General features: G+C 42.5%; 1 protein-coding gene across 1 annotated transcript in view; it reads right to left on the bottom strand.

The window, feature by feature from the left end:
• Positions 1-185: 185 nt before the first annotated feature.
• LOC135579187 (uncharacterized) overlaps positions 186-24,026 on the bottom strand; it is a 51,663-nt gene continuing 27,822 nt past the window's right edge. Inside the window, exons 3-5 of the mRNA XM_065059532.1 lie at positions 16,115-16,287; positions 14,279-14,316; positions 186-13,663 (exon numbers count right to left, since the gene is read on the bottom strand). Of these exons, the coding sequence (XP_064915604.1) occupies positions 13,408-13,663; positions 14,279-14,316; positions 16,115-16,287 (467 nt within the window). The 3' untranslated portion in view covers positions 186-13,407. The remainder of the gene's footprint in view (positions 13,664-14,278; positions 14,317-16,114; positions 16,288-24,026) is intronic.

The raw sequence follows: 24,026 nt of genomic DNA, 5'->3' as shown, positions 1-24,026 counted from the left end.
TTGTATCAAAAGCCTTTATCTCCAAGCGTTGAAACTAAACAAGCTTGGGTGTATCTGCTCTGGGAATCAATTCTCAAGCTGACAGATCTCATGTTTTAGTTCCAGGTTTATTCACAGAGAGGTTTATTGTTCTGTCTTACAGACATACCCGCGCACCTTAGAGGGTCATAGCAGGGGTGCCACGCTGCAGGACAGGCTGGTTTGGGGCAGGGGGATACAGTATGGGAATCCCTAAAACTGCTAGTGCAGCCACAGTTGTGGTATCACAGGAATACCGCCTCTGGGCCAACTGCAGTGTGCACTTGGTTTCTGGCCCTGTATTTTTTTCCTCATTTTCCTTGTCATGTTTGTATTTCTGCAGTCTCTTGAATAAATTACAGCGATTTGGGATTATTCGAAATTCAAACCAAAGCAGGGTATAAAATCAGAGTTCTGGGAAGGCGCTGCCATTGCAAAGCCAGACTGTGTAAAGGTGCAGTCCTATTGCCACAACCTGTTTTGTCTGTGAGATTTTTCTCTTCAAGAAGGAACCTGATATGGTGATTTTGAGTTAAGCCTCTACCTTATTTTCAGTTTTGTTCCCAGACTCCCATGTCTTTTCCATGGTTTAAATGTCATCAGACTGTGACAATTGTTTTAAAACCGCTTACAGTGGAGGAAGCTTTTCCAATCTTTATTCATGTTTACATGCTACTTTAGGGATTGATTTTTCAGATGACCTGATGTGCTTTTTAATGCCTTGTACACTGGAATCAAGAAGATATTTGTTTCCTCTATTATGATGCCACTTTGACCCAGGTCGGTTGTGAACAATAAAATAGTGTTGATAGCCTTTATGAAACTAAAGACATTTTAAACTATCGCTACCGTAGATTAAAAGAATCAACAACCCCCTTGTCCTTCCAGGCCAAGGGTGCCTGACAGCAAAAGTATTTATTCAGTTTGCTGAGGGTGTAAGCATTGTACTATCTTCCTGTTTATTAGCAAATACATTTATTTGTTCATCTTCCAGCCCACCCCCCTCTCTTTTTTTCCTTTCTTTTTTTTTTTTCTTCCCAGATGACAGCTATTTGGAAAAGCTTGTGAATATTCTTATTTTATCTAGACCAGCTTATCTTAATTATTTTTTTCAGCTTGCTTGATCTTATTAGATTCTAAGTGTATTTTCTTTACACTTGGGTCCTTTAGGCACCTTCTTGTCATATCTTTACTATTGCAAAACCTTTATGTTGGCTTACAGTGCCACTTTGTGATCTGAAAAATAAAAAAGATTGCTTTTTGAAGTCTCAGTGACGCTTGTCTCGGCAACCTTATCTAGGCTTCATTCATATCAAATTCATAACTATCCTTTAAAATCTAAGTCTACTGCTTTATTTGGTCTGATTTAGTTATAACGTGGTGGTAATGGAAGCTGGTGTCTTTTGCAGTTATGTCTTTGGTTATGGAGAAAGCCTTTGTTAGCATAGAAACCTCTCAGCCTTTGTTGGTTCTTAGAACTGAACTACAGAAGTGTGTTACTTGTCTAAACTGTCTTTTGTTAAGGATGTTACCTAAAAAAACCCGTATTAAAAATACATGTAGTTTATGTCATAAAGAACTAGGAAGTGCCAGAAGAGAGGTGTCCCATCCCGTTTCCTTACACAAATGCATTATGGTATGTTTTTAATTTATATATTCATATGGGATGTCCTTACCTTTCCTCCTTCATTAGGAGGGTACGCAATGCCTGTGTATCATTTGTACATCATTTACTAACATTCCACTAACATTTCCAAATGTGGTGATCTATATGCATTATAGTGTATCTTGAACTGATATATCAAGACTGTTTCCTACAGCCACTTCTGTGATGCTTTCCCCTTATCTACAAATGTTAATGAATTCTTTATGACAACCCTGTGATAGAAAGTGGTATTGTTATCCACACTGGAACCGGGCCACTGGGAGCTAAAGGTAGGTCATGGTAAAAAACGTGTACTAATTTGGAGTGCCTGGTTTGTGATTCCTAGGGGTGATTTTCCGCCTGACAGAACTGACAGAAGGATGTGTGCCTCTGCCCCAAGCTACCCTGCGCAGAGCAGCACCTTTGCTTAAAACCAGCTTCATTAGAGATTTAAAGTAAGACTCCAGATTTTGCAGTGATGTGGCTAATGTCACATTTTGTCTGCTGTGCAGCAGGGGTATCTTAAAACTTGCCAAACAGGATGCACCAGAACTCACCTGTCAGTGCCATTGGCATTTTTAAGTCCTTTTTGTGTCTGCAGGATGCCTCTCATTGGCTTAACTTTAAGTCAGGATTGCAGGTCAAGGACAGCTCAGGATCCAGATATCACAAACTGGGCACAGGCGAGACAAATTATTACTTAGTGACATGTGCTTTGCTTTTCCATTTTCTCCTGTAGCCAGAGTGCCTCTGTTTCTCATGAGGCTTATGGTTTTTATCACTGATGTGGAGGAACAGAGATCACGCTGTTCTGTGGTGCTCTGGGAATGACAAGAAATTCCATTGTTTGGTTAAGGTGAATTTAGAAGATGCTGGGTATAATTGGCACCTGATACACGACACCAAACAGTGGTGTATCAAGACAGAAAACAGATTTTCAGCTAGAGATCATTAAATTATTAGGTATTTTTCATCAGAGAAGTGGTTTTAAATAAAAATGGTCAACTCCTAACTTTGCCACATCCTTTTCCAGGTAAGTTTCCATAGCTATGCCTGAAAGGTGAAAACCCTATTTGAACACTAGAGCAGGGATGCTCCTGTTTAACTTACCTGAACAAATGGAAGAAACAGGCTGTTACCTTTTTTTATAGGTCTGCTACCACATGGACGCCCAAGAAGGACACCTCAGCGTTTGTCTGTGGGGTTCAGAACTAACTGCTAGAAACAGAAGCACAGAGGTTTGGAGATCCAGGCTTCAGTTTAGAGTTCTTGATGAAATGTATTCTTGTGGTTATAAACCCTTTTGTGTGCTACTTGCTCTCCCAGCCTGTTCCTCTTGCCCTCGTTGCTGTTTTTCCACCAGTTGCGTCCTTGTATGGACCCTGTTCCAAAGCAGTGTCCCTTGGCCATGGTCTCTGATGCCTTAGGTCCCACCCCTGCCTTTTGCTTTTGTCCCTCATGCTTCAGCTGCCACACGTGCTCTCGCTGCTGCCTTTCCCAGCTTCTCTGCAGTATCTAATGCTGCCCTTTAGCCTTTTGCAGTGAAGTCAGACTGCTAATTCTTTCTTCATGGAGAAGCAAAAATAGCAAAATGTTGACAACAGGAGACAAAGAATGCGTCTAGGGCATGGGAGGTGGGTTTGAGAGAAAGGTGGTCAGGGCAGTCGATTCAGAAAGAAGCAGGAATGAGAGGTTACAGTCTATAGGGGTCTGTAAGTGTGTGTGAGTTGAGTTTCACCACTGAAGGCATCTGCCAGCCAACAATAATGTGCATTTAGGGTTATTTTTTTTCCCCTCCTTTTTGTTTGCAAGTGGCAGCTGCCCTAAGCAGAGCTCTGTTTCATCTCTCTTCTTCACAATGAGAATGGTATGGATTTTTTAACTAATTTATGTCCAGCATAAAGCAGAGAGGAAACAGTATGGAAATCCAAAGAGCATGTGTATGTGGCAAATAGGCGGTTACATTCCTGCAGTGACAAGGGGTCTTAATTCTCTCTCTCGCTGTTTGTTTGTTTGTTTTTTACATTGCAATCAGTTACCAAGTGCTGCTGGTTTGTGTTGTGAAGGGGGGGGGAAAAAAAGAACCAACCTCTGTGCTTTCCTATCAGAAATTCTCATTCAGGATTATAGGAAGGTTCATGCTCAGGAGAAATAAGGACTTGAACTGATAGTAAAGCTGAAGGGACTGAAAGGTAACCAACCATTTATTTTCCTGATGATGCCAAAATCTGGCTTGTTTACATCTCTGTTTAACCTTAGATCAAATTATAAATCTTCTCCACACTACATCACTCAGTGCTCTGCAACATTGCTTTTAAAATCTCCTCACTCTGTCCTCTCACTTTGTTAAATTAGATGTAGCCATAGCCTTTTTCCTACCTCTCCGGTCTCAGATTCTTCCCCGTTATGTGAACCCTAGCAGAAAAAGAGAGTTGTTGTTTAGGTCACATCAAATTCATATTCCTGCAATGTGTCCTTGTCTTCAGGATTTCTGTGGTAATTAACAAAGCAAGACATTTTAGTATTTCAATTCAGTTGGTAAAAGCAAATTCCCCCAAATGAAATGAGAAAAAATGGTAGGCTCTAGGAATTCATAATTTCAGTATTATGTGAAAATTCGTAGCCATGAAAGACCCAGCAGAGTTTTGTGAGATAATTATGTAACAAGCTCACCTCATGCCCACAGTTCTTAACGGCTCTGAACATCTTCCCTTCGTCGCCTTCTATTGTGTGAAAAATACAAAAGAAAAGGACTTCAAAGTGCCTTTAGATATTTTTCCCCCCTTTTCCTATGAGTTCTGTATAGTTCTGATAAGCATTTGCCTCTTCAAAGAGACAGCTTGAGGGGGCATTTATTACCAGTGCTCTGCCGTTAGTTGGGTTTGTCAGCCTCACAGCACCGCACTGCGACTCATAACAGCACCGACTGGACTTGCAGTAACAGCTTTCCAGAATCTGATTACTGAAAGCAGATAGCCGGGGATCAGAGCTACAGGCTTTAGGGGTATTTGTCTTATTATCCCAGTGACACTGAGCAGACCTTTTCCTTCAGTGAGATCTGCATCGGGGTCAAATCTGGAGGGTGCTGGCTAAGCTGGGCCGAGGTCATTTGAGGTAAGAATGACGGGAGTCCTAAATCCTCAGGCAAAAGTGCACGGCAGAAAGAAAGCGCTGCTGAGCAGGGATGGCTGCGGGTGTGCAGAAGAAGAAAGAAGGATTTGTGCTTGCGGAGTACAAAATATTGCACTAGTAGTCTGATATCTGCTTTGAGGCATTTAAAAAAAAACATTTATTTATTTATTTCTCTGCAAAATGGTCTGTTGTAAGCAAACATGGAAGATTCTATATACAGGGTGTTTCAAAAAGATGGACCCAATTTCAAAGCATAGTGACTTCAAATTGGGTCCATCTTCTTGAAACACACTGTACTATTATGATCAACTAATGTTAATAAAGAGATCATATTTCTCGCTGCTTCTGTGTTCTCCCTTTGTAAATGTGCATATGAGATTTTTTTTTTTCGGGGCTGAATATGGAAAACTGTTAGAGAGCATATTTCCATCAAATAGATGTAGATTACACTGCCTGGGAGATAAACACTTCTTGTCAGCTGTGAATGGCTATGATGCCAGGGATGAAGGGCATAATTTTATATTCAGATGTACCCATGTTCTTGAGAATCAACCTTCCTCTCCCACAATGCAAGTAAACAGACTTGTGCCTGAACTGCATTGATGAATAATCAAATGCAAAACTGAGATAATAGAAAAAACAATTCATACCCTTCAGTTCAGCTGGGCCAGATGCCATTATCCCGTACTGCCCTTTGCCTGTGCTGGAGTACTACCTGGTGGTGCAAAGAGCTGCTGTGCAAGGTCTCAGCAGAGGAAAGTGATGAGCACATTTCAGCAGGGCCTTTTCCAGCAGTGGGGGCTGCATGGGGTGGCTGAGAGCCCAACATTCAGGAGCTGAGTAGAGGCTGGTCCAAAGCTTGTGTGGAGCAGCCTTGTATGAACCTGGATGTCTTTGTCTCGTGCTGAAATTGAGCCACTTTTGAGGTGGGACAAGGGCAATAATTTAACAGTGCATAGCATTATTTCTAAACAGTTTAGAGGAGAAAAGTACTCTCTGTAATTGAAAGTTCATTTAGGTAGAGAGAATGTAATTACCTGGCACAGTTAGAGGAGCAAAGCTATTGTGAGCTTCTGATGAAAGCTGTCATCAGTTATTTAATGGCCAACAAGTGATTAGAACTTTTGTTTTATATTTCACACGAGAGTGGCACATTCAGCAGCCCTGTGACCCCTAAATTGAATGCAGGGGCATGCTGTAATTACTGACTCAGAGGCAGATGTTCTATTAGCTGACCTATGATCATTGCTTCTTTCAGCATTTTAGTATGTGGCACTCAAACAGCAACAAGATTGAGCCTTATTTAGTATGGGCAATCAACTTTTATAATGGTATGGGCAAAGGAATAGCTTTAAAATACTGTCAGTACTTAAAAGCAAAATGTAGTCCATGCAGCAAACATAACACTTGAAAATATCTTCTCGGTGCACGTACTTCTTATCATATCAGATTTTTACCTGAAATGAACCTGTCAGAGAAATACTATCAAAGCAGTTGATATTTCAAGTAGTGCAAAAGCAATCCCTCTTTTTCTGTTAGAAAGGCCTTTCTCAGGCCCCACAAACTGCATGGTTGCTTCCCTGACTCCTACCAAGCACTTGCCAAGAGAGAGGATGCTCCTGTTCATCATGTGCTGAGCCCTTGTTTGCTTCACAACACCATCCCCCTTCATGGTTTATTGCAGCCAAACATCACTGTCCCAGACAGGCACCCAAACCAAGAGAAACACATCCAGAGCACTGGGGCTCTGTTTGTCTTCCCTCCCTTGAGTCCCTCCAGCTTTTCAGAGCTGTTCTTCCTTGGCAGAGCCCTTGGGGAAGAAATGTGATGCCAATAGATGTCACTGGCCTGTGGGAGTTGTGCTGAAGCACAATGATTCCTGAACCTGTTGTATCATTGGAGGCAACTCACATGGCAGGTTGAAACCATATGATAGTCCAGTCATTTCTTTGCCATTTTACAACTTGGTGCCATCTGGAGCACGGCACAGACAGAGCTTAAACCAAAAAGCAGTCTGCAGCATCTGTTAAAGTTGAAAAAGGAAACAAACAAACAAACAAAAACAAAAGACTAAAACCCCTGCAGAGGGAAATGAGACAACGAATGTCCACAAAGAGGGGAAGCTGCGAAAACGAAACATCTGTGGTGGAAATGAGATCAGATCGAGCTGATTGCTGCAGCCGTAATCAGTCGCTGACAGGAACAAACAGGTATACAAATGAGTTAGAAGGAAAGAACAGGGATTTCTGAAGTATTTTTGGCAAGTCTGGAAAAATAAGAGTCATGCTGCCCAGGAAAATGAAACTAAAGTACTCTTTGTCTCTGCTGAATTGGCCAAGGAAGATGGAAGCCTACAGAGACTGCCTGAATAGAAGCCATCAGAAATACGATTGCTAACAGTTCCAACACTTCTCGTAACAACTTTTGATAACATGACATTGTATGAGCTTATTGTTTCATAGACTCCTCTTTCTTTTTTTACTGTATGCTTGAAGCATCAGTAACTAGCAGCTTTGTACTGATGTATAAAAGAGGTATAGTAAAATAATATGTCTTGAAAGTCAGTTTTAAGGCCCATCAATAACTTGATTTCCACTTGCATCCCTAAAGAGTGCTAATGAGACAAAAGTGGTGGAGATTGTTTGCAGCTCTTGAGTTTACAGGTCTGACAGACAAAAGGAACTTGTTCCTTCTCACTCTCCTTACTCTCAGCTTCATTTTTAGAAACTGTGACAGGGTAAACCAAATGTAATTTATACAAGGCTACAAACCCCTACAGTGTGAGAAATAAGACTTGAGGTGCAAGGTATACATACTTTCACTTCAACTTACCATTTTTATATAGTCACATTTTGGCATGCAATTGTGTTTTAATTAATTATGAATTTTCAGAACTTTTGGGAATATCGGTGACCTGAAATAACTTTAAGATATCTCACAATTCTTGTCTATTTTCAACTGTAAGCAAATAATAAAAAGAACCAGTTCTGTTTAAATTATTATGAAAATTTTTATAATAGAATCGACATAATTCTGTCAGTGTGCTGAAAATGGGTTACTTCTGTCCTGTGGCGCTTGGTCTTTTGATGAAGCCATTTATATTTACCAAGTATATTCTTGTTGAGTCATACTTTGCTCTGATATTGCTTTGAGGCAGACAGAAAGGTAAGATGATAATGTTATATCACTTTGGTAAGCTGTCATAGATAAAGAAGTAATAATTTAGAAATACTCTGCTTATTTAATCATTTCAGAACTTAAATACTTTGCTGTCTCTGCTCTAGACTTGATTCTGAAAATGGATTACTTTCAGTTCTCTTTCATGTAAGGAAATATCAGCAAAGCCCTAGCTATTTAAAGCTGCAAGAAGCATGCAATTTAAGATAGTTTCCAAGATCTTCATAGGAAGATGCTTCCCAATATGCTTCTGGAGACCTCTGGCATTCCTAAGAAAAGCCCTATGAAGCCTGATCCAAATCCCATGGAAGTCAGTGACAGTCTGTCCACTGATGTCCGCTGTAGAGGCAACTGGGTTAGATCTGAGAACTGAAATAAGCTCTGTATAGAAGTCCTGTGCACATCCTGCTCATTGAGGGAGTGATACGCAACTTCAAAGGCGAGCTTACGTCCATTTTCAGTGGAGGCAGCAGCCTGGTTGTCAAATACATCCCAGCAGCAGCGATGACTCTTACAGTGGTTTATAATACATAAATACAGCACAACATAGAACCAAATCAGTGCACAGGGGGCATCTCTGAAGCCAGCACCAGATGCAGCTGTGTTGTCAAGGGAGGTATGGCCTCTTCAGCTTTTCATCCTGTACATCCACACCTTCCTGAAATACAGCTTGGACTGTTCTTGGGGAAAATGGGCTTTTTGAGACTAGTGCAAACCCGTGACATAACAGCCTGAGACAGGTTCATGTAGCCTTGCTGAATCAGTGCAGCAATGATGTTGGGGGTTCTTGTTCACCTGTGGAAGAAACAAGGGTAGACAGAGCTGGAAACAGTTGGTCACACAGATCATTGTGACCAACCTCTTCTCCCTGCTCTGAAGAAGTGACTGGATGTCTGTGGTTTCTGAATGTTGAGAGTTTCAGAAAAGAGCTGATGAACAAACTTGCTGTCAGTCTTTTTCCTAGGGCAGCTGGGTCCTCTGTGGAACACTGGTCTACCAAATAGAGCTGGGAGGTGCATAAAAGTCATATGCATAAGGATCAAGAAAGACCATGTCATTTGTAATACTATAGGCTGTATAAAGGACACCATCAGATAGTTTTACCACAGAAAATGTAGGAAATTTGAAGAAGGATTTTGCTAAATTAAATATCGGTATGGATTTCTATCACACTTCGCAAATAGCCACTAAAATGTTTATTTCTTTTTAGCTGAGGGCAAGCACTTAACATGTGCGATTTACAAATGCCACTTCCCATAGTCAGTGATATCAGACAAGCTGAAGGACTGCAGGTGACTGTGCCCCAGCTTGTTGATGTCAGATAACATCACTGTTACACTGCCAAACACCTGTTACCAAGCTGTGCAGGTAGTGTGTCTTTAGTCTTGTCCTCTTGCCCTGATTGGTTTTCACACTATTACTCCTTGCTAATACAAGTGAGAGTACTTCAGCCTTTCTCGGTTTTAATCTTCATTTTTCATCTTTCCTTGGGTCTTTTTTTTTTTTTTTGGTAGCCATGTAGCAGTAGCTTTACTGTCGCAGACTGGAAAGCGTGGTTTGATATAATCACTCTGTTTCCTCAGAACTTCTCCCAGAAGTGTTAAGGGCTCTGCCCCATCCATTTGAGCCTTAGCGTAGCAGGACCACAGTGGAACAGTTTGGTTGCATAATGCACTTCCCTGAATCAGCTTGAGCAGATGGGAAGGAAAATAGCTTGAGCTAGCAGAGCGCAGCTCCCCTTGGGCACTTTTCAGATGGCAGCCTGGCAGTGCCCTACTGTCTTAATTTTGTCCTCTCGGATGACAGAGGCAGCCTGGCCTGAACAAAGGATTATTCCCCCCGGCTCTTCCTCTCTTCCCAGTTTATAGAGCTGTACAACAACATACTTTTAAGCACCACTTATATGGTTAATTTTTCTCAAACTTCACACATTGCTTCATTTCTACTTGTATTTTGGTAAAAAAAAAAAAAAAAAGGGATAAATTTAAAAATTAAACACTGAAATGAAATATAAAGAAGAAGAAAGTAGGTTAAAAGATGACTGAAAATAGTAATATTAGTAAGCCTTTTTTTATGCTCACCAGGTAGAAAGCCCACAGCTGTAAGAAGAAATTAGGCCTGGTCAGTTTATTAAAAACCCATGATCACCTCTGGTTAATTTATCAAAAGCAGAAGGCAGGGAACACTACCAAGTGAGGCTAAACACATCACTTAATTCAATTCCACTGAAGTGATTAGAGTCACACTGGCAAAAATTTGTGTTTAGCTGGCATCATCTGTTCTCTGGTGTAGAAGCAAATGGTTGTATAAAAACAGTAGAAAAAATCAAATTAAAGCTGAATTTTGTAATGGCCCTTTGGAGAAAACAAGCTACATTTTAAGACAGTTGAAGCAGAATCCATTGGTTTTGAGCAAAAGCTTTGCCTTCAAAATTTGTTGATGTGAAATGAATTGCATACATGAATGTCAGTAGTGGTGTCATGGGTTTTAAAGTCCCAGGTCAGCTAGGCAGTGAGGGAGGGACACAGCCACAATCTGGCTGGAGGTGCTGCTCGTTCATGCTCCCTCATGCTAAAAGGAGGAAGAGCTCAAGCCTGTTTAGCACTCCTGGGCAGGCAGCGCAAGCCATGGCTGTACCTGAGAACCTGCCAAAGGGCTATGAGAAGATGGCAGACTATTCTCCTGTCCTTGCTCTGCAGCACTGCCTGCCTTCTTTTCCTTCTTGTACTTCATCCAAAGACCCAGTTCCTTTCCAGCCCTCTTTCCTCATATAATTTATTGATGCCAGTGGATGGGAAAAAAGCTAACTACTTTAAGCTTTTATGATTTTCAAAAAGACTACAGCCCTGTGTGCAAAGATATTCCCTTATGTGTGTCCTCTGCAACTTAAATGACGCTAGACCTAGTTTAGGATGATGTCAATGTGGGCCGAAGAACTAATAATGCTACAGAGGGTTTAGGGTGTCAAATACTTTAGAGTCTAGGGACACACATTGACTGTTAGAGAGCCTGGGGCAGCAAGGTGCCGAGACAGATTTAAGCCTTTCAAAAATGACTTGGTCCTGTTTGCCTATGTGTGCAACAGTTGGGTTAACTTAACCTTGAATTTTGGGACTCTAATTCCTTTCTATCTCCTTTCTTTCCTGTGTAGTTTTGTAAGTTTTACACCACTCTGCTCTTTATCACCCTTGCATCTTAACCCAGTGCTGTGTATTCCCTTCACATTTCTGAAACTTCTTTAAATGAGTCATTCCACAACATTTTGCTGTGCTTCCTTTACTTGCAAAGGTTGAATATATTTATCCCTACCTTTTTGAAGCCTCAGGGTAATGTGAAGCACCAGGGGAGCCCTTCCAGCTTTTATTTTCTCTGTGGGAGTCCATGCTGGGTTTATTGTCTTTGCAGGAGACCATGTGAACAGCAGAGTTCATGATTGACACAGGAGGCTTGAAAGGGCTATCACTACCAGTGCAGGTAGGGCCAATGCATATTTCATCACTTTGGCAGGGCTTTCTATGGATCTTGTGATCTTTGCAGGGATCCTCCTGGGAAATTCAATGAGGAGAGTCTTGGGAGAGGTTGGAAGACAAGAAACATAGGGGCAGCTTTGAGGTGGTTATGCTGGTGGTGGAAAAGAGAGATAATGAGACTGAATAAGAAGCAGTGAAATAAGAAAAAAGTAAAGGGGGAAGAAGAATCTCTTGTGATGCTAACACCTCTGCAAGGAAGAAGGAGCCGAGTTCAAAGATCATTGGGGCTTTGGCTGGTGCAAAGATAATGGGGAGGAATAAGAAAAATTGAAGTGTGTATTTGGGAGATATCGCCCCAGCAGTAGGATGAGGTGTGTAACTAACCAGTGAGACAATAGAGGAAGAAATAAAAAGATAGATGTGGCAAAGCAAAAGTTTGTTGTAAACAGTGCTGAGAAAAATAACACCCTTAAAATAGTTATTAAAATGGTCAGCAATGCAGAAAGGAGAAGCTGAAAGAAGGGGGGAAAGAGAAAAACAAGAACAGCTATGCTGAAATGCATGCAGGGGAGAGATGTCTGTAATTCCCCTTATTTCTTCTCAATTTTCTGTTAATGTACCAGGTGAAGTGCTCTTATTTTTCCATTCACACCTCTCTGTTTGTGCTTTTGCATGCAGCTTTTCTATGTTTACCCACATGTAAGTGACTTACAGATGGGGTTACCCCATTTTGCATCACCCCTGAGCGTTTTCAGAGAAGTTACAGCCTCAGCAGAACACAGCTGTCAAAACCATCTGATGGTTTGCAGCATGAGCAGTCTGATGTCCAGTAACTGATGGACATTTCTGACACCCCATTTTTCAACAGTTGCAGGAGTTTCTTATTTACTTCTGGGTATACCTCAAAATTTGATTTTTGACTGCCAAAGAGTCAATTCTTTCATTAAGAGCTGCTGGGGGTTTACAAGCCATCTTCCCAGCGAAGACCTCTGCTGTGCCATGTCCTAGTCAGGCAAGGACTGTGGCGTGGCTTTCAGGGAAAGGTTACGATTTCATTTCCTTCCCCAGGTCTTCATCTGAAGGAATATGGAAGGAATTAATAGACTGGAGATGTGTTTATTTTGGGAAATACTGTTTCTTTCTCTCTCTGAGAGGGAATACATTTGGTGATGTGTTATTGTTAAACTATATACGTGCTCTTTGAAGAGTCTTGTACACAATGTACTGTATCTGTAAGAGGAATATACAGGTACATGGTGGTACAAAGCTGGGATCTGCAATAAGAGCTCAGCTCTTCACTGACAAGGGAAGTACAAGTGACATTTGCGCAGGACTTTGCAGCTGCTTCTCACACAATATTAAACAGACTGAGAAAAACTAGCCCCTGAAGAACAGATGAAGATGCGTTCCTCAGGGATTATGTGATGAGGCTTCAGGAGCAGCGTGCAGCATCAGTAGCCAGAGTTCTGAGAGCAGTAACAGTCCTCTTGCTCAAGGCACTGCCATCAAAAATGGGCAGCCTGCCGCTGTAAAACTGAGGGGAGAAAGAAAGTAAAAGACAAACCCTGACATTTGGAAATTAGTCAGCCACTCTGTTTCACTCCTGCCTGCTTGTTTGGCAGTGGAGAAGGCTGGTGAAACTGTTCCTTTCCTCACAGACGGTTTGGAAGGAAACTGGCAGATCTGTAATTGTAGCCTCTGTCGGCATTACCTTCAATCAAAATCCTTCACTAAAGGATTTGCTTTCGTATCACAAAAGAATAAAGGCTTGGCTTAATGTTTTCCCCCCTCTTGTCCTTGTCTTGCTCCTTCCCCTGGAGGAACCCTGTGCACACCTCAGTGAAGGAGAGGCAGTTTCAAGCAAGCTTCTCACAAAAGAGCCACACTTCTCTCCCAGAACTTGTACCTGCCTCCCCTTGGTTCAGTCCCATCCCACAATTCTCCAGGGCACCCAACTGATGTTCACTATAAATCACTTCCAATCCCAAAATATGTTTTATGTCTGTTTATAGCACAAACTCCAGGCTTTTTCTTTTCCAGGCTGTTGCCCATCTCTACATCAAATACTGCCTTTGCAGAAATTTGCATCCCCATCACCTTTCCCTTCTTCCTCCCTCTCCCATGGTTTTCTTCCTGCAGTACCACATGTGGCTCAGGCTCTCCTTGTCTCCTCAGTCTCCTTCTCTTCAGAGGTCGTAAGTCCTCAGGGTGGAGGAAGCTGCTGATGAGAGGAAGAGCTAAGAAGCAGTGAACCCCTTGCAAATCATAGAATCATAGAATGTCCTGACTTGGACCCACAAGGATCATGGAGTCCAACTCCTGTCCCTGCATAAGACAATCCCAAATGTGAGCTGGAGATGGATCTTCTCAGCTCTCAGGTTGCTCTCAGATGTGCTTCTTGTTAGTCTTGCAGCTCTTGGGAGAAAGTGGCAGAAGGGCTTTTTTTTTTGTCTCGGTTTGGCAGGTAACTGGATAGTCAGCTAGGGCAGTAGGGTGAGTGGCTACAGATTAAAAAACAAATATCTGAAGTCACTGGAATAAAGTTGCACAAAGCCATAGAGTGATTGTGAGAAATAATTCAGACAGCTTCACTCTATGGTAAGCTTCATCATCTTGGAAAATAGGTTTTTGCTGTTGGTATAATAGAAGTGTTGGGCTTTGACAAACACGTCTTTCAAGTTCTTGTTTCTTCTCCCTCTGACAGAGCTCTCTTTCAATAATTCAAATAAATTCTCTTTGGGAGCTGCATTTCTGTATTGGAATAATTAGACTCTGAGATTATTCCTATAAACGGTTAGACAGTGTGGCATCAGTCAAGTCTGTCAGCAAGACTTACCTCTGCTGTAGCAGCAGGAGTATTGGCTCAGCAGTGGTCTGCAAACACAAGAGAAGCAACATAGATAGGAGACACAAGAATTTATTAGACCAAATGACAGACCTGGTCAAAGGCCTTTGTATCACAAGTTGCTCATTTTCTCCAATAGTGTGTGCTGGTCTAATGAAAGACAGGACTTCTTCCTCCTAGCCATGTGTTGCTCACATTATCTGTGCTTTGATCAGGGCCTGCAGTTCGCTTCAAACACTTCCCCAGGACATTTGCTTGTTTTAATCACCACTGGCTGTCTCTTTTGCTATCAAAGGAGCTCCTTTTGCTAGCTTTTGATATGGGGAATGCATTACCCTGTAATCAAAGTAATATTTAACTCGTCCCTGAGCATCTGGCAAGAAACCTTGAACGGCAGTTACTGGCTAAATGTAAAATACATATTTATTAACAGCTGTGCAGGCTGAGGTGTGTGGGGGTTGTGTGTGTATGTATGTATATATTTTGTCATGCTGTATTTGTATTGCTGGAATGTGAAGGCAACTGCTTTTTTATATTCCAGATTCGAGGCATCCTATCTTTACTTTTTAAATGCAGATGTGAAATTAAAAAAAAAAAATTGCACAGAAAAAATAGTTTTAATTTCTTCTTATATAATAGCATTCAACTGACCATCTTAGAATGTCTCAAAAACACACTTTAGTACCTACAGTGATTTTGTGATTATCATTATTAGTATTGGACTGCAAATGGCTCAGTAAAAATATTTGAAATTTGAAATATTAAAGAGGAAGAGGCAAATGGAAGGCAAGTGCCTTTCTGTTCTCACGGAGGTCACTTCATCAGCCTCTTCCAGAATTCCCGCAGACCTCACTCACCCCTGAGTCCCACCCACCCTCTCTGGGTTTTGGTGGAACTACAGAAAAGCAGGCTGAAATTACTCAGAGCTGGTCAACAGGTATGTCCTACGTACATACACTCACATAGAACAGGTTTACATGCATGAAAAAAAAATCTACTACTATTTTGAGACCTCTGTTGTCTCAAGTAATGACTGCACCAATGACGCCACTACATGTAGGTCCAACTTGTGTATCACCCAAGTTTTAGCTTAGAATGTGTTTTGCCCAAGCAGATGTTTGTCAGTGGCAGCTATGCCTCAGATTGAAATATAATTACAGCTTCTGATGAATAAATGGTTGAACACACTGTCCTAATCAACCAGCCATGAAGTGAACCATCCAGGTTTAGTAACAATTACTGAGAAGACAAGGCAGACCAGGGGGATGTGTTTCAGCACACAAGAGGTAATAGAGGGGACCAGTGCCCCCAGTGGGGCTGGGGTTGGAGCATCTCTGTGGGCTGCAGGAAGGTTCCACAGCCATGGAGTTGCCCCTGGTCTAATGCCTGGGACAGGCACCATGGAGAACCTACAATCTCATTGAACCCCCGGGCAAGATGATGACAGGAGAGATTAAGGGCTCCCCAGACAAGGATGCGTGGCCTATTTCAGTGTATTTATAGCGTAGCCTTTCTTTGTTCTGCTCCGTGTCCTTGAGGGATGAGGGTCAATTAACTCTGAATGTCAGAGCTAGTATTGCTACCCACAGGCATTGGATGAACAGAAACAGCTGTCAGCAAGGCCAGAAATAACCTGATGCTCAGAAGCAGGCAGGACAGTAGGTAGAGTGGGGATCTGTTGTACAAACTGGTATTTTGCCAAAAGAATGATACCCCCATCTCCTCTGGTGCCTGAAGCACCTCTCCAGCCCCTAACCAAAGGTGCTGCTGTCACTCTAGCAGGCAGAGTCCCCAGAGACAGCATTTGCCCCATCCAGCTTGACTCACCTGAAGGGTGGGTGTCAGGTGTAACCTTGCTAGCTGCCTGGGGTGACACAGAGGGGGCAGTGGGTGGCTGGTCCCCATGGCTGGAGCTGTCTGTCCTGGGGCAGGATGGGCCGCGCTCTTGGGGTGAAATGGATCCCACCCTCCATTGCTGTGCTCTTGCTTGTGGGCCTGTGCTATGTGCAGATCATGAATGGAGACTCAGTTTTACCAAATCAGAAAAACAAACAAAACAAGACAAAACAAAAACAAAACCCAAAACAGACAAACCCCCCTAAATAAACAATAACAGCCCAGCAGCATTAAAACTGGAGACATTCCAATTATTAGGAGCAAACAGGAATCACCGCACTCTCCTCGTGCAAAGCATTTGCCGTGCTGCTAAATGAGCTGCTGCAAACATTGTAATGCTCCACTGACTTTTTGTTACTCAGCAACTACTGTGGTGGTTCAGCAGCAAATAAGCTAAACTGCATTTTCCTAGCTGAAAAATAATGAAAGAAAATTGAAAGCTTGAGATGTAGAAAGGGACCGATGGCACCACAGGAGGGTAATGAGGAGCAAATGGAAGTTTGGCAGTCTGGAAAGGTTATGTTGCAGGCAGATCACTCAGAAAGGGATCGGGGTTCACCATCCTATTAAGAGATCAAGGGAAGGCAAGTTGTGAAGCCAACAGGAATAATTTAAAAGAAGGCTAGTGAGAGGAAGAGATTAGGATGGCACAGCATACTACTAGGGCAGAGATCTGCCTGGTTTGGGGCAAAGGTGTTTGGTAGGATTGTTATAAACTTAATCTTCCCTTTAGCTGGACAATTATAAATGATGCCAGCACACACTTTGAGGAGAAATGGTTTCTGCTTGCAGTTAAAAACTGTTTGAATCTTAGGGGCAATATCGCAAATTAAAAAAATATTACAAATGAGTAGTTGGCCAAATCCCCGCTGCTCTGCCTCTGCAGGCGAGGGAGCTGATGTCCATTCGCTGCATGAGGGAGTGCTCATGCATGGCCAAGAGCGCGGGTCCCTGCACGCACCGCTCCTGCTGGGAGCTGCCTCCATAGAAATTCATGTGCGCTCATCCATGGGAGCAAAGCCTCGCGTGCACTGACATGGTACATGTACAGCTGTCTACAAAGCTAAGAGAATGTTTTAGTTCCTCCACCTGCCTTAACCTATTTTTCCTCTTCCTCAAATCCTTCTCAGCACGGTTTGTTTCCTATCTGTTTTGTTGCACCCCTGTTTTGTAGTCTTCCCCCGTATCCATTACTGGTTGCTGTCAAAGACAAGTGGGATGAGGTTCATCGTTAGGCTGATGTAATATGACCTTTTAAAGTGTTCTTCCTTAGGTGATGGCTTGCTAAAAAATAAATCAATTAGGAAAAGGACAAATTAATTAATCGTCTGGGCTTCTTTTTTCCTGTGTAACAAAAGAGTATGTATGCTACCTTCCATTTGAATTAAGGCTATAATCATGTACACATTGCTGAAACTGTTATGTTTCCAAAAGTGGCCTTATTATTTTCTGCATATTTTTCTTTGTGTGTGGAGTTTTTTCTTTCTGTTAAATTGCCTATCCATGGAGGATTTGGGGGCACTCAGCCAGTCAATCCAATTTGGAGTTGGATGGTGGTTGTAGTGGGCTAAATCCCTTATCTGTCCCCTTCAGCTGTTTTACTTCTCTGCTTTTGATGGAAACATAAAATTAAAAGTGGAATCAACTCAGAGGCAAGAGCCCAGCAAGAGACTTAGGAGGGAAAAGTTGAGGGGGGAGATTCTGACTAATCTCTCTGCAGCTGGGGTGATGTGCTGACAGATTCGGTTTTAAATGTGCATGCAGTAGATTGGGTATTTCACAGATCTTGCCATTTCAGTTATCTTTGTGGGTATCAAAGCAAGTACAAGAAGAAAACCAAAATCTGATTGGTAATGGTTGCAAACCTCTCTGTTGTGCTTCTGCTTGGGGGCTGGCACTAGGCAATGCACACTCACAGATAAAATCTCTCAGGAAGGGCTTCTCCCCAGGGAGGATCCTCAGCCTCTTGTATCACTGCCATGTGAAAAAGAAAATGCCATGGTCAGCATTGTTCCCCATCGCTGGCTGCTCCTGCTTCTCTTGAATGAAGGTTTTTTGCCATGGCCAGTATGGAGGACTGACGGGATAAAACCCACCTCTTTGTGTAGGAATCATGTCCTCCAGAATAGTTCCCTCTTGTCCATGAGGGAGACAAAGGTGCACCTGGGGCTGGGCTCAGTGTGAGGTGGGGAACAAGCGGAGTATGGGAAGCGGGGGGTATCTGTCTGTGAGATGAGTAGTGGGAGAAGGGCAGAAAAGCTGCAATGGGTGTCAGGAGGGGAGGGTGAAGAGACTTTACATGCAACAAGGAGAGAATGAAGTGAAGAGTAGTAAAGGAAAACAGTATAAGGAAGAGGGAAGCAGAATCTCTGTGCTTATTTAATAGTATTAAAAGACACTATCATAGATGAAAAGAAAATGTAGCAAAGGGAAAGAGATAAAGGCAGAAGTAAGTTTTTTTCAAATCAGAAAATGTAGTGCTATATACAGCAACAAAATACAGTGCTGGTGTGAAGGCAATTGATTTGGCTGGCTTCCGTTTCCTCCCTCCTGCTGGGCAGCTCAGAGAGCTGTGGGAGAGAGGGCCACATCAAACTCAGGTAGGTGAGGCATTGAGCTGATAAAAAAAAGGTATATAAAGCTTGGCATCTTGTGGACTTGCCTCCTCACTTGATTGATGCTGATGTCTCAGGTCACAGATGTTGCTCTTTGGATCTGGTACAAATTCCCAGTGGTACTGCCAGGGAACACTCCTCCCCGCCCCTGTTCTCGTGCAGGCACGGGCATCTCTGATTTGAAATACTGATGCTGAAACCAAACCATCCTTGGCTGGATTAATTCTTGTGGCTGTGTGAATGCTACCACGAGGGCAGGAGAGGGGATGAGAATGGGTGACTAGGGCTGGTGGCAGAGAGGACCCCCTTTACCAGCAATGACAGAGATTTACGCCAGATTACAGTGCTTGTCTCCTCACCAACTGGCAGGACATGAATGCCCACGCTCATAAGAGGCCTCTGGTGCTTAACAATGTAGCAGTTCTTGTTTACTTAACAGAAACAAAGCTAAAATGAGAAGGGGAAGCCTAAGGCAACCCCCTGCAACCTGTCAATCCAGGTCTCACTCACAATTATCATCTCCTTCATTTCTCCCAAGTGATGCTGCTTTCTTGGCTCCTACCCTTTGTTTATTCCATGCAGCTTCCATACCTCTTGATTTTCAATGCTTCTGGGCAAATTACAATAAATAGAGGAGGTTTTGGTCAGACCCACTAGAACTCTATGTAAATTTTGTCCCAGTAGCTACAGACAAGGCAGATTACACAGGTCTCCTGGTCTTTCAAATACATGTTCAAGGCATGGTTTCTGGAGACCTCATGGGAGATTCTGATCTTGAGCTACCTGCAGAATAGAAAAGGAAAGCCCATCTCTTAAGGTATTTATAGATCCTTTATGGCTCAGGGACATTTCCTCACTAGTTGTCTTTTGCTAAATAACAGTAGCACTTTTTTATCTTTTCTTATGTACAGCAAAGCTGCAGCAAATTTACTTAGGCCTCCCTTCTAGACAAAAGACCTTTCTGCGTGAGTCAAAATGGATCAGGTCCCTAGCCCAGTTCACAGAATACTGCCTGCCCTTTCAAGGAGAAAATGTCACCACCCCCTTTAAGTACTTATTTTCTTTACATGTGGAGAGATTGCCACACGGTGGCAATTTGCCTCCACTTTACAACTGTATATACAAGTACCTAACCCAGCCTAGCTTCTTTTCCAACTGTGCTTCTTTCAGCCCACCTTGTGCTTTTAGGAAACACTGGTACCTCAATGTTGATCACTTCATCTTCCTTTAGTTTTGTCAGAGGTGTTTGTCCCTCTTCTGTTTTCCCTCCCCCCAGTGCATAGGATGCCATTACTTTTTCCTACCTCCTTCCAGTCTTCCTGCCAAAAAGGAATATTTGGACAAGTTTGGATTTTATATAATCCTTGGCTAGTTTTATAAAAAGCCAGATAAGCTTCTTTTCCTTACAGGCATGAGCGGGATGACCATGGGGACAGCTGGGGAGAGCAGGCAACTGAGGCAGGAGGGGAGCAGAGGGTTAAGGCAGACCATGAGTCTGTGCTCAGGACAGATTCCTATCACCCTCTCCTCTATAATAACCACACTGTGAAGATTCTGACCATGATCCCATCATCAATGGTGTTCTGAAATGGGTCCAAAGGAGGGCACAACTTCCTGCTCCCCTTTCGAGCAGCTGCTCAGGGTCCAATGCCTCTCAAAAGAGCAAGCACCCATCTGAGGATGCTGCCTGCAGGTTGAACTGCAGCAGTGAAGGAAATAATCTCACTCCACTGCAGGAAAAGCAATGAAGAGAGGGCTCCTCGCACAGCAGAAAAGCCAAGAGGTCCTTGGAGTAATTCCAGGGGCTTGCAGGCCAAGGTAGTTTTACAACATCACAGACATGAGTTCTTATTTCTCGAGAGTCCTGATTATAGGTTAGTGCCTTTTGTGCTTTCTTTTCAGCCCAAATTCATTAAGAAGTATTGAAACCAACCTCTTGCTGAAATTTGTCGGTGCCAACCTACCACTTTTTGTTGGCATATATGTTTAAAGCAGTGTTTTCCTCTGTATCAAATTTCATTCATAGACTGCTGAAACAGATTTAGAAGTGTGAGTATTTGTCAAACAATGTCTAGAGTCGAGCATCATTTTTTGCCATTTAACCATCATAACAGGTATATACTCAGCAGACAGTCTGGATAAAATTCCATTGTATAGAATTGTCCTCTGTTGTGAATTATATTTTTTATGGCTGATTTATTCCTCTGACAGAGGAAATTCAATATGTAGCTGTATTTCTATTACAGATACAGTCTCTGCTAGTCAACAGATAAGCTTTTTATCAGCAGCCATGCTTCTGTGGCACTCTTCTGGGCTCCTGCCAAGCCCTGCCTTCGTTCCTTTCATGAACAGATCAATGTGCAAACATTTGAAAACCCTAAGTAACAGAATAGCTACTTGAATGCATGCTCAAAAAAAACCCCAGAAGTAAACCAATTTCAAAACTGTTACACCTACATAATGTACCTAATGTAAATCTACAAAACAAAGAAGGGAAGCTGTAGCACATAGCTACCATTTCCAAAGCTGCCCTGCCCCGCCGACCATATACATCAGCTTTTCCTCTGAGCCATGGTGAAAGCCTACCCCCCAATGCCTCTTGTCCACACTACCCCTCACACACAACATGCAACACCAGCATCAACTGCAGCTGGTAATGTTGGGAAGAAGAGTCTTGGTAAAGAACATGATGAAGAACAAGCAAAGCGGAGAGATTAGAGTGTGGTCTGTTGTTTGTCATGCATCGGAGCAATGCCAAAGGGGGGAAGGGGTGGGGGCTGTAACAAACCACACAGCCACTGGTTATTACTTCACCCTAAAATTCAGAAATGACCAGCCACTGCAGCTGTGTTGGCCACAATGGTTGCTGAGGGCATCCTCCACTGATACTAAGCACTCTGCATTTATAACGGGGCAGCAAAGCTCTTCACCTTACAATGCCACACAAGCTGCTGGCATTAGCCCAGCTGTATTTTGTATTCTCTGCTCTTTTGAACTCTCTCTCTGTCCTTCTTTTTGCAACAGAACAAGCACCTGTAGAGATAAGATCCCTTTTTACTCTGTTACCCTTCAAACCACAGGATGTGTGCTTGGAGTGATGTCCATTAGCAGGAGCAATGCTGGAATACTGGAATCAGAAAGCTCTCTGTGGGGAAATAGCAGTGGTAAAAGAAAACTGAAGAAAGTGATGGGACCTGGGTAGACAGCTATTGAAGGAAAAAAATGATAAAAGAAAGATGGAAAACTAATTGGAAAGGGATTAATGTGTAAGGGCAATATAAAATATAAAAAGGTACAAGAAAAGGAACAGAAAAACGCCCCTCCCCCCCAAAAAAAAAGAAAAAAAAAAAAAATTAATCAAATCTCCTTACTGAGAGGTTGGAGGAGTTGTACTGCAACCTGCCTTATCTTTTTTTTTCCTAATATAAATTTATAAATAAACTTCATTAGCTTTTTTTTTTTTCCTGTCAGGGGGGACATAAAAGATGCTGATAAGTTCTTACAGAGGGTAAATAGTTTAAGGGGATGATACTAATGATACTGAAGTATTAAAATAAAGATCAAAGCCAAGACTTCCAGAATAGGGTTTCTAGGTTATCCATACACTGTTATAGCTCTAACAGATTAAAGACTCATTTGAACATAAAAAGACAAAAAATCATAGCAATCATCTCCATTATAAAACTGGCTTGATTACAAAACATAGTAAAGTCCCGATTCTATCAGGCTCAGTGCTTTATGATTATCTCCATTAAAATCAGTGGGATCGACTTGGTGTGATCTGTTCCTCAGCAAGAGTCATGGTGTCCAAAGTCAGTCTGCTCAAGTTCAGTGTCATTTTTCAAGCCTAGATCATTTTGTGCTCTGGCCTCTGGAGCAGTAAGGATGACAGCGGTGTTTTGGCAGTTGACCTCCATCATCATCAGTGCACTTACAGTTATATAGATAAATATTTGTCATAAGGAGGAAAATCTGTGCCCTGCAACCTAAACCCATCAGAGCATTGAGTATTGCTACAGTAGGTGCTAGTTCCACCAGAACTATGTGGTGCCGTGGGGATGAAGGTTTCTGCATTCAAACTCTACAATTCCTGGGAAACGAAGGCTGTTCTGGGATCAGTGGGATAGTAAATGGGGGCACTGGACCACATAGCTCTCCCTGCTCCCAAACACTGGGCATAAATGTTTCAGACAAACTTTGAAAGCAGGTGAAAAAAGACCCTGAATGAAGTAAAAGTCACACCACAGTACAGAGAAGACGACATCCCTTTTTGATCTCTGTTTCAAATGTCATCTCATGGCAATATGCCCTCAGGCCAAGTCAGGTTTGTGGAGAGAAGGAGGAAAGTTCAGTTTGAAAGAGAGTGGTTGTACTTCAGAGATGGTTTCCTTCTTGCCATTCCCCTCTGTAGTCAAGCACAAACAATTGTAGGATTCAAAATAAACTGTAGAGTAGCATTCAAAGTAGAAATTCAGTATATTAGAACTCTGGAAGTTGGAAGCCCTGGCTAGAAAGCATTTGTGAAGGGGAGATGGACAGGTTTGGTATTGCTACCTTTATATTTCCACCACTTCCTGACTGATATACCCAGTTTTGCTCAGATGTCTCAGACCTGGTGCCACCATTACACATTCTATGATCACTGGCACCTTACACACAGGATGTGTAAAGAAAGAAAGCAAAAGTCCAGTAAAAAGCTACCATGCCTTCCTAATTACCTTTAGGATTATGGCTTCCAACATAGGCATGAAATTTTTTACTTGAATTCACCTATAGGTCTGCAAGGAATGTTTAGCATACACCCACTCCCACTGCTGGCAGACGGTAGAGCAGAGAACAGAGACTATGAAGATCACAGCATTCCACTCACAGCTTTCCCTTGCAAAGTAGTAGCATAAGGTAACTGTGAAATCAGTGGTGTTTCAGAACATTTCTTGCACTGCTGAGGTTTCTGGCTGGAGGTAGCCAGTCAGTCAGTCAATCAACTCTCAATCTTGGCACAGAGGTCACATAAAAGAAAAAGATACCTAGCCAGAAGAAAAGCAGGTTTATATGGGTCAGCTCTGTTTATTTTGTGCACCAGAGGACAAACCTGCCCCTTTCCCCCTTGAGCTGGGGAACTACAAAGCTTTAAACCCCTCAGGACTTTTTTCCCCTCAGCTTGTCATGAGAATCGCTAGGCAAGATACAAGAAGGAAAACAGTAGAGAGGAAAGACTTAAAAAAAAA

Source organism: Columba livia, chromosome 3 (assembly GCF_036013475.1).
Source record: "Columba livia isolate bColLiv1 breed racing homer chromosome 3, bColLiv1.pat.W.v2, whole genome shotgun sequence".
NCBI lineage: Eukaryota > Metazoa > Chordata > Aves > Columbiformes > Columbidae > Columba > Columba livia.
This window is presented reverse-complemented; position numbering and strand designations above follow the sequence as displayed.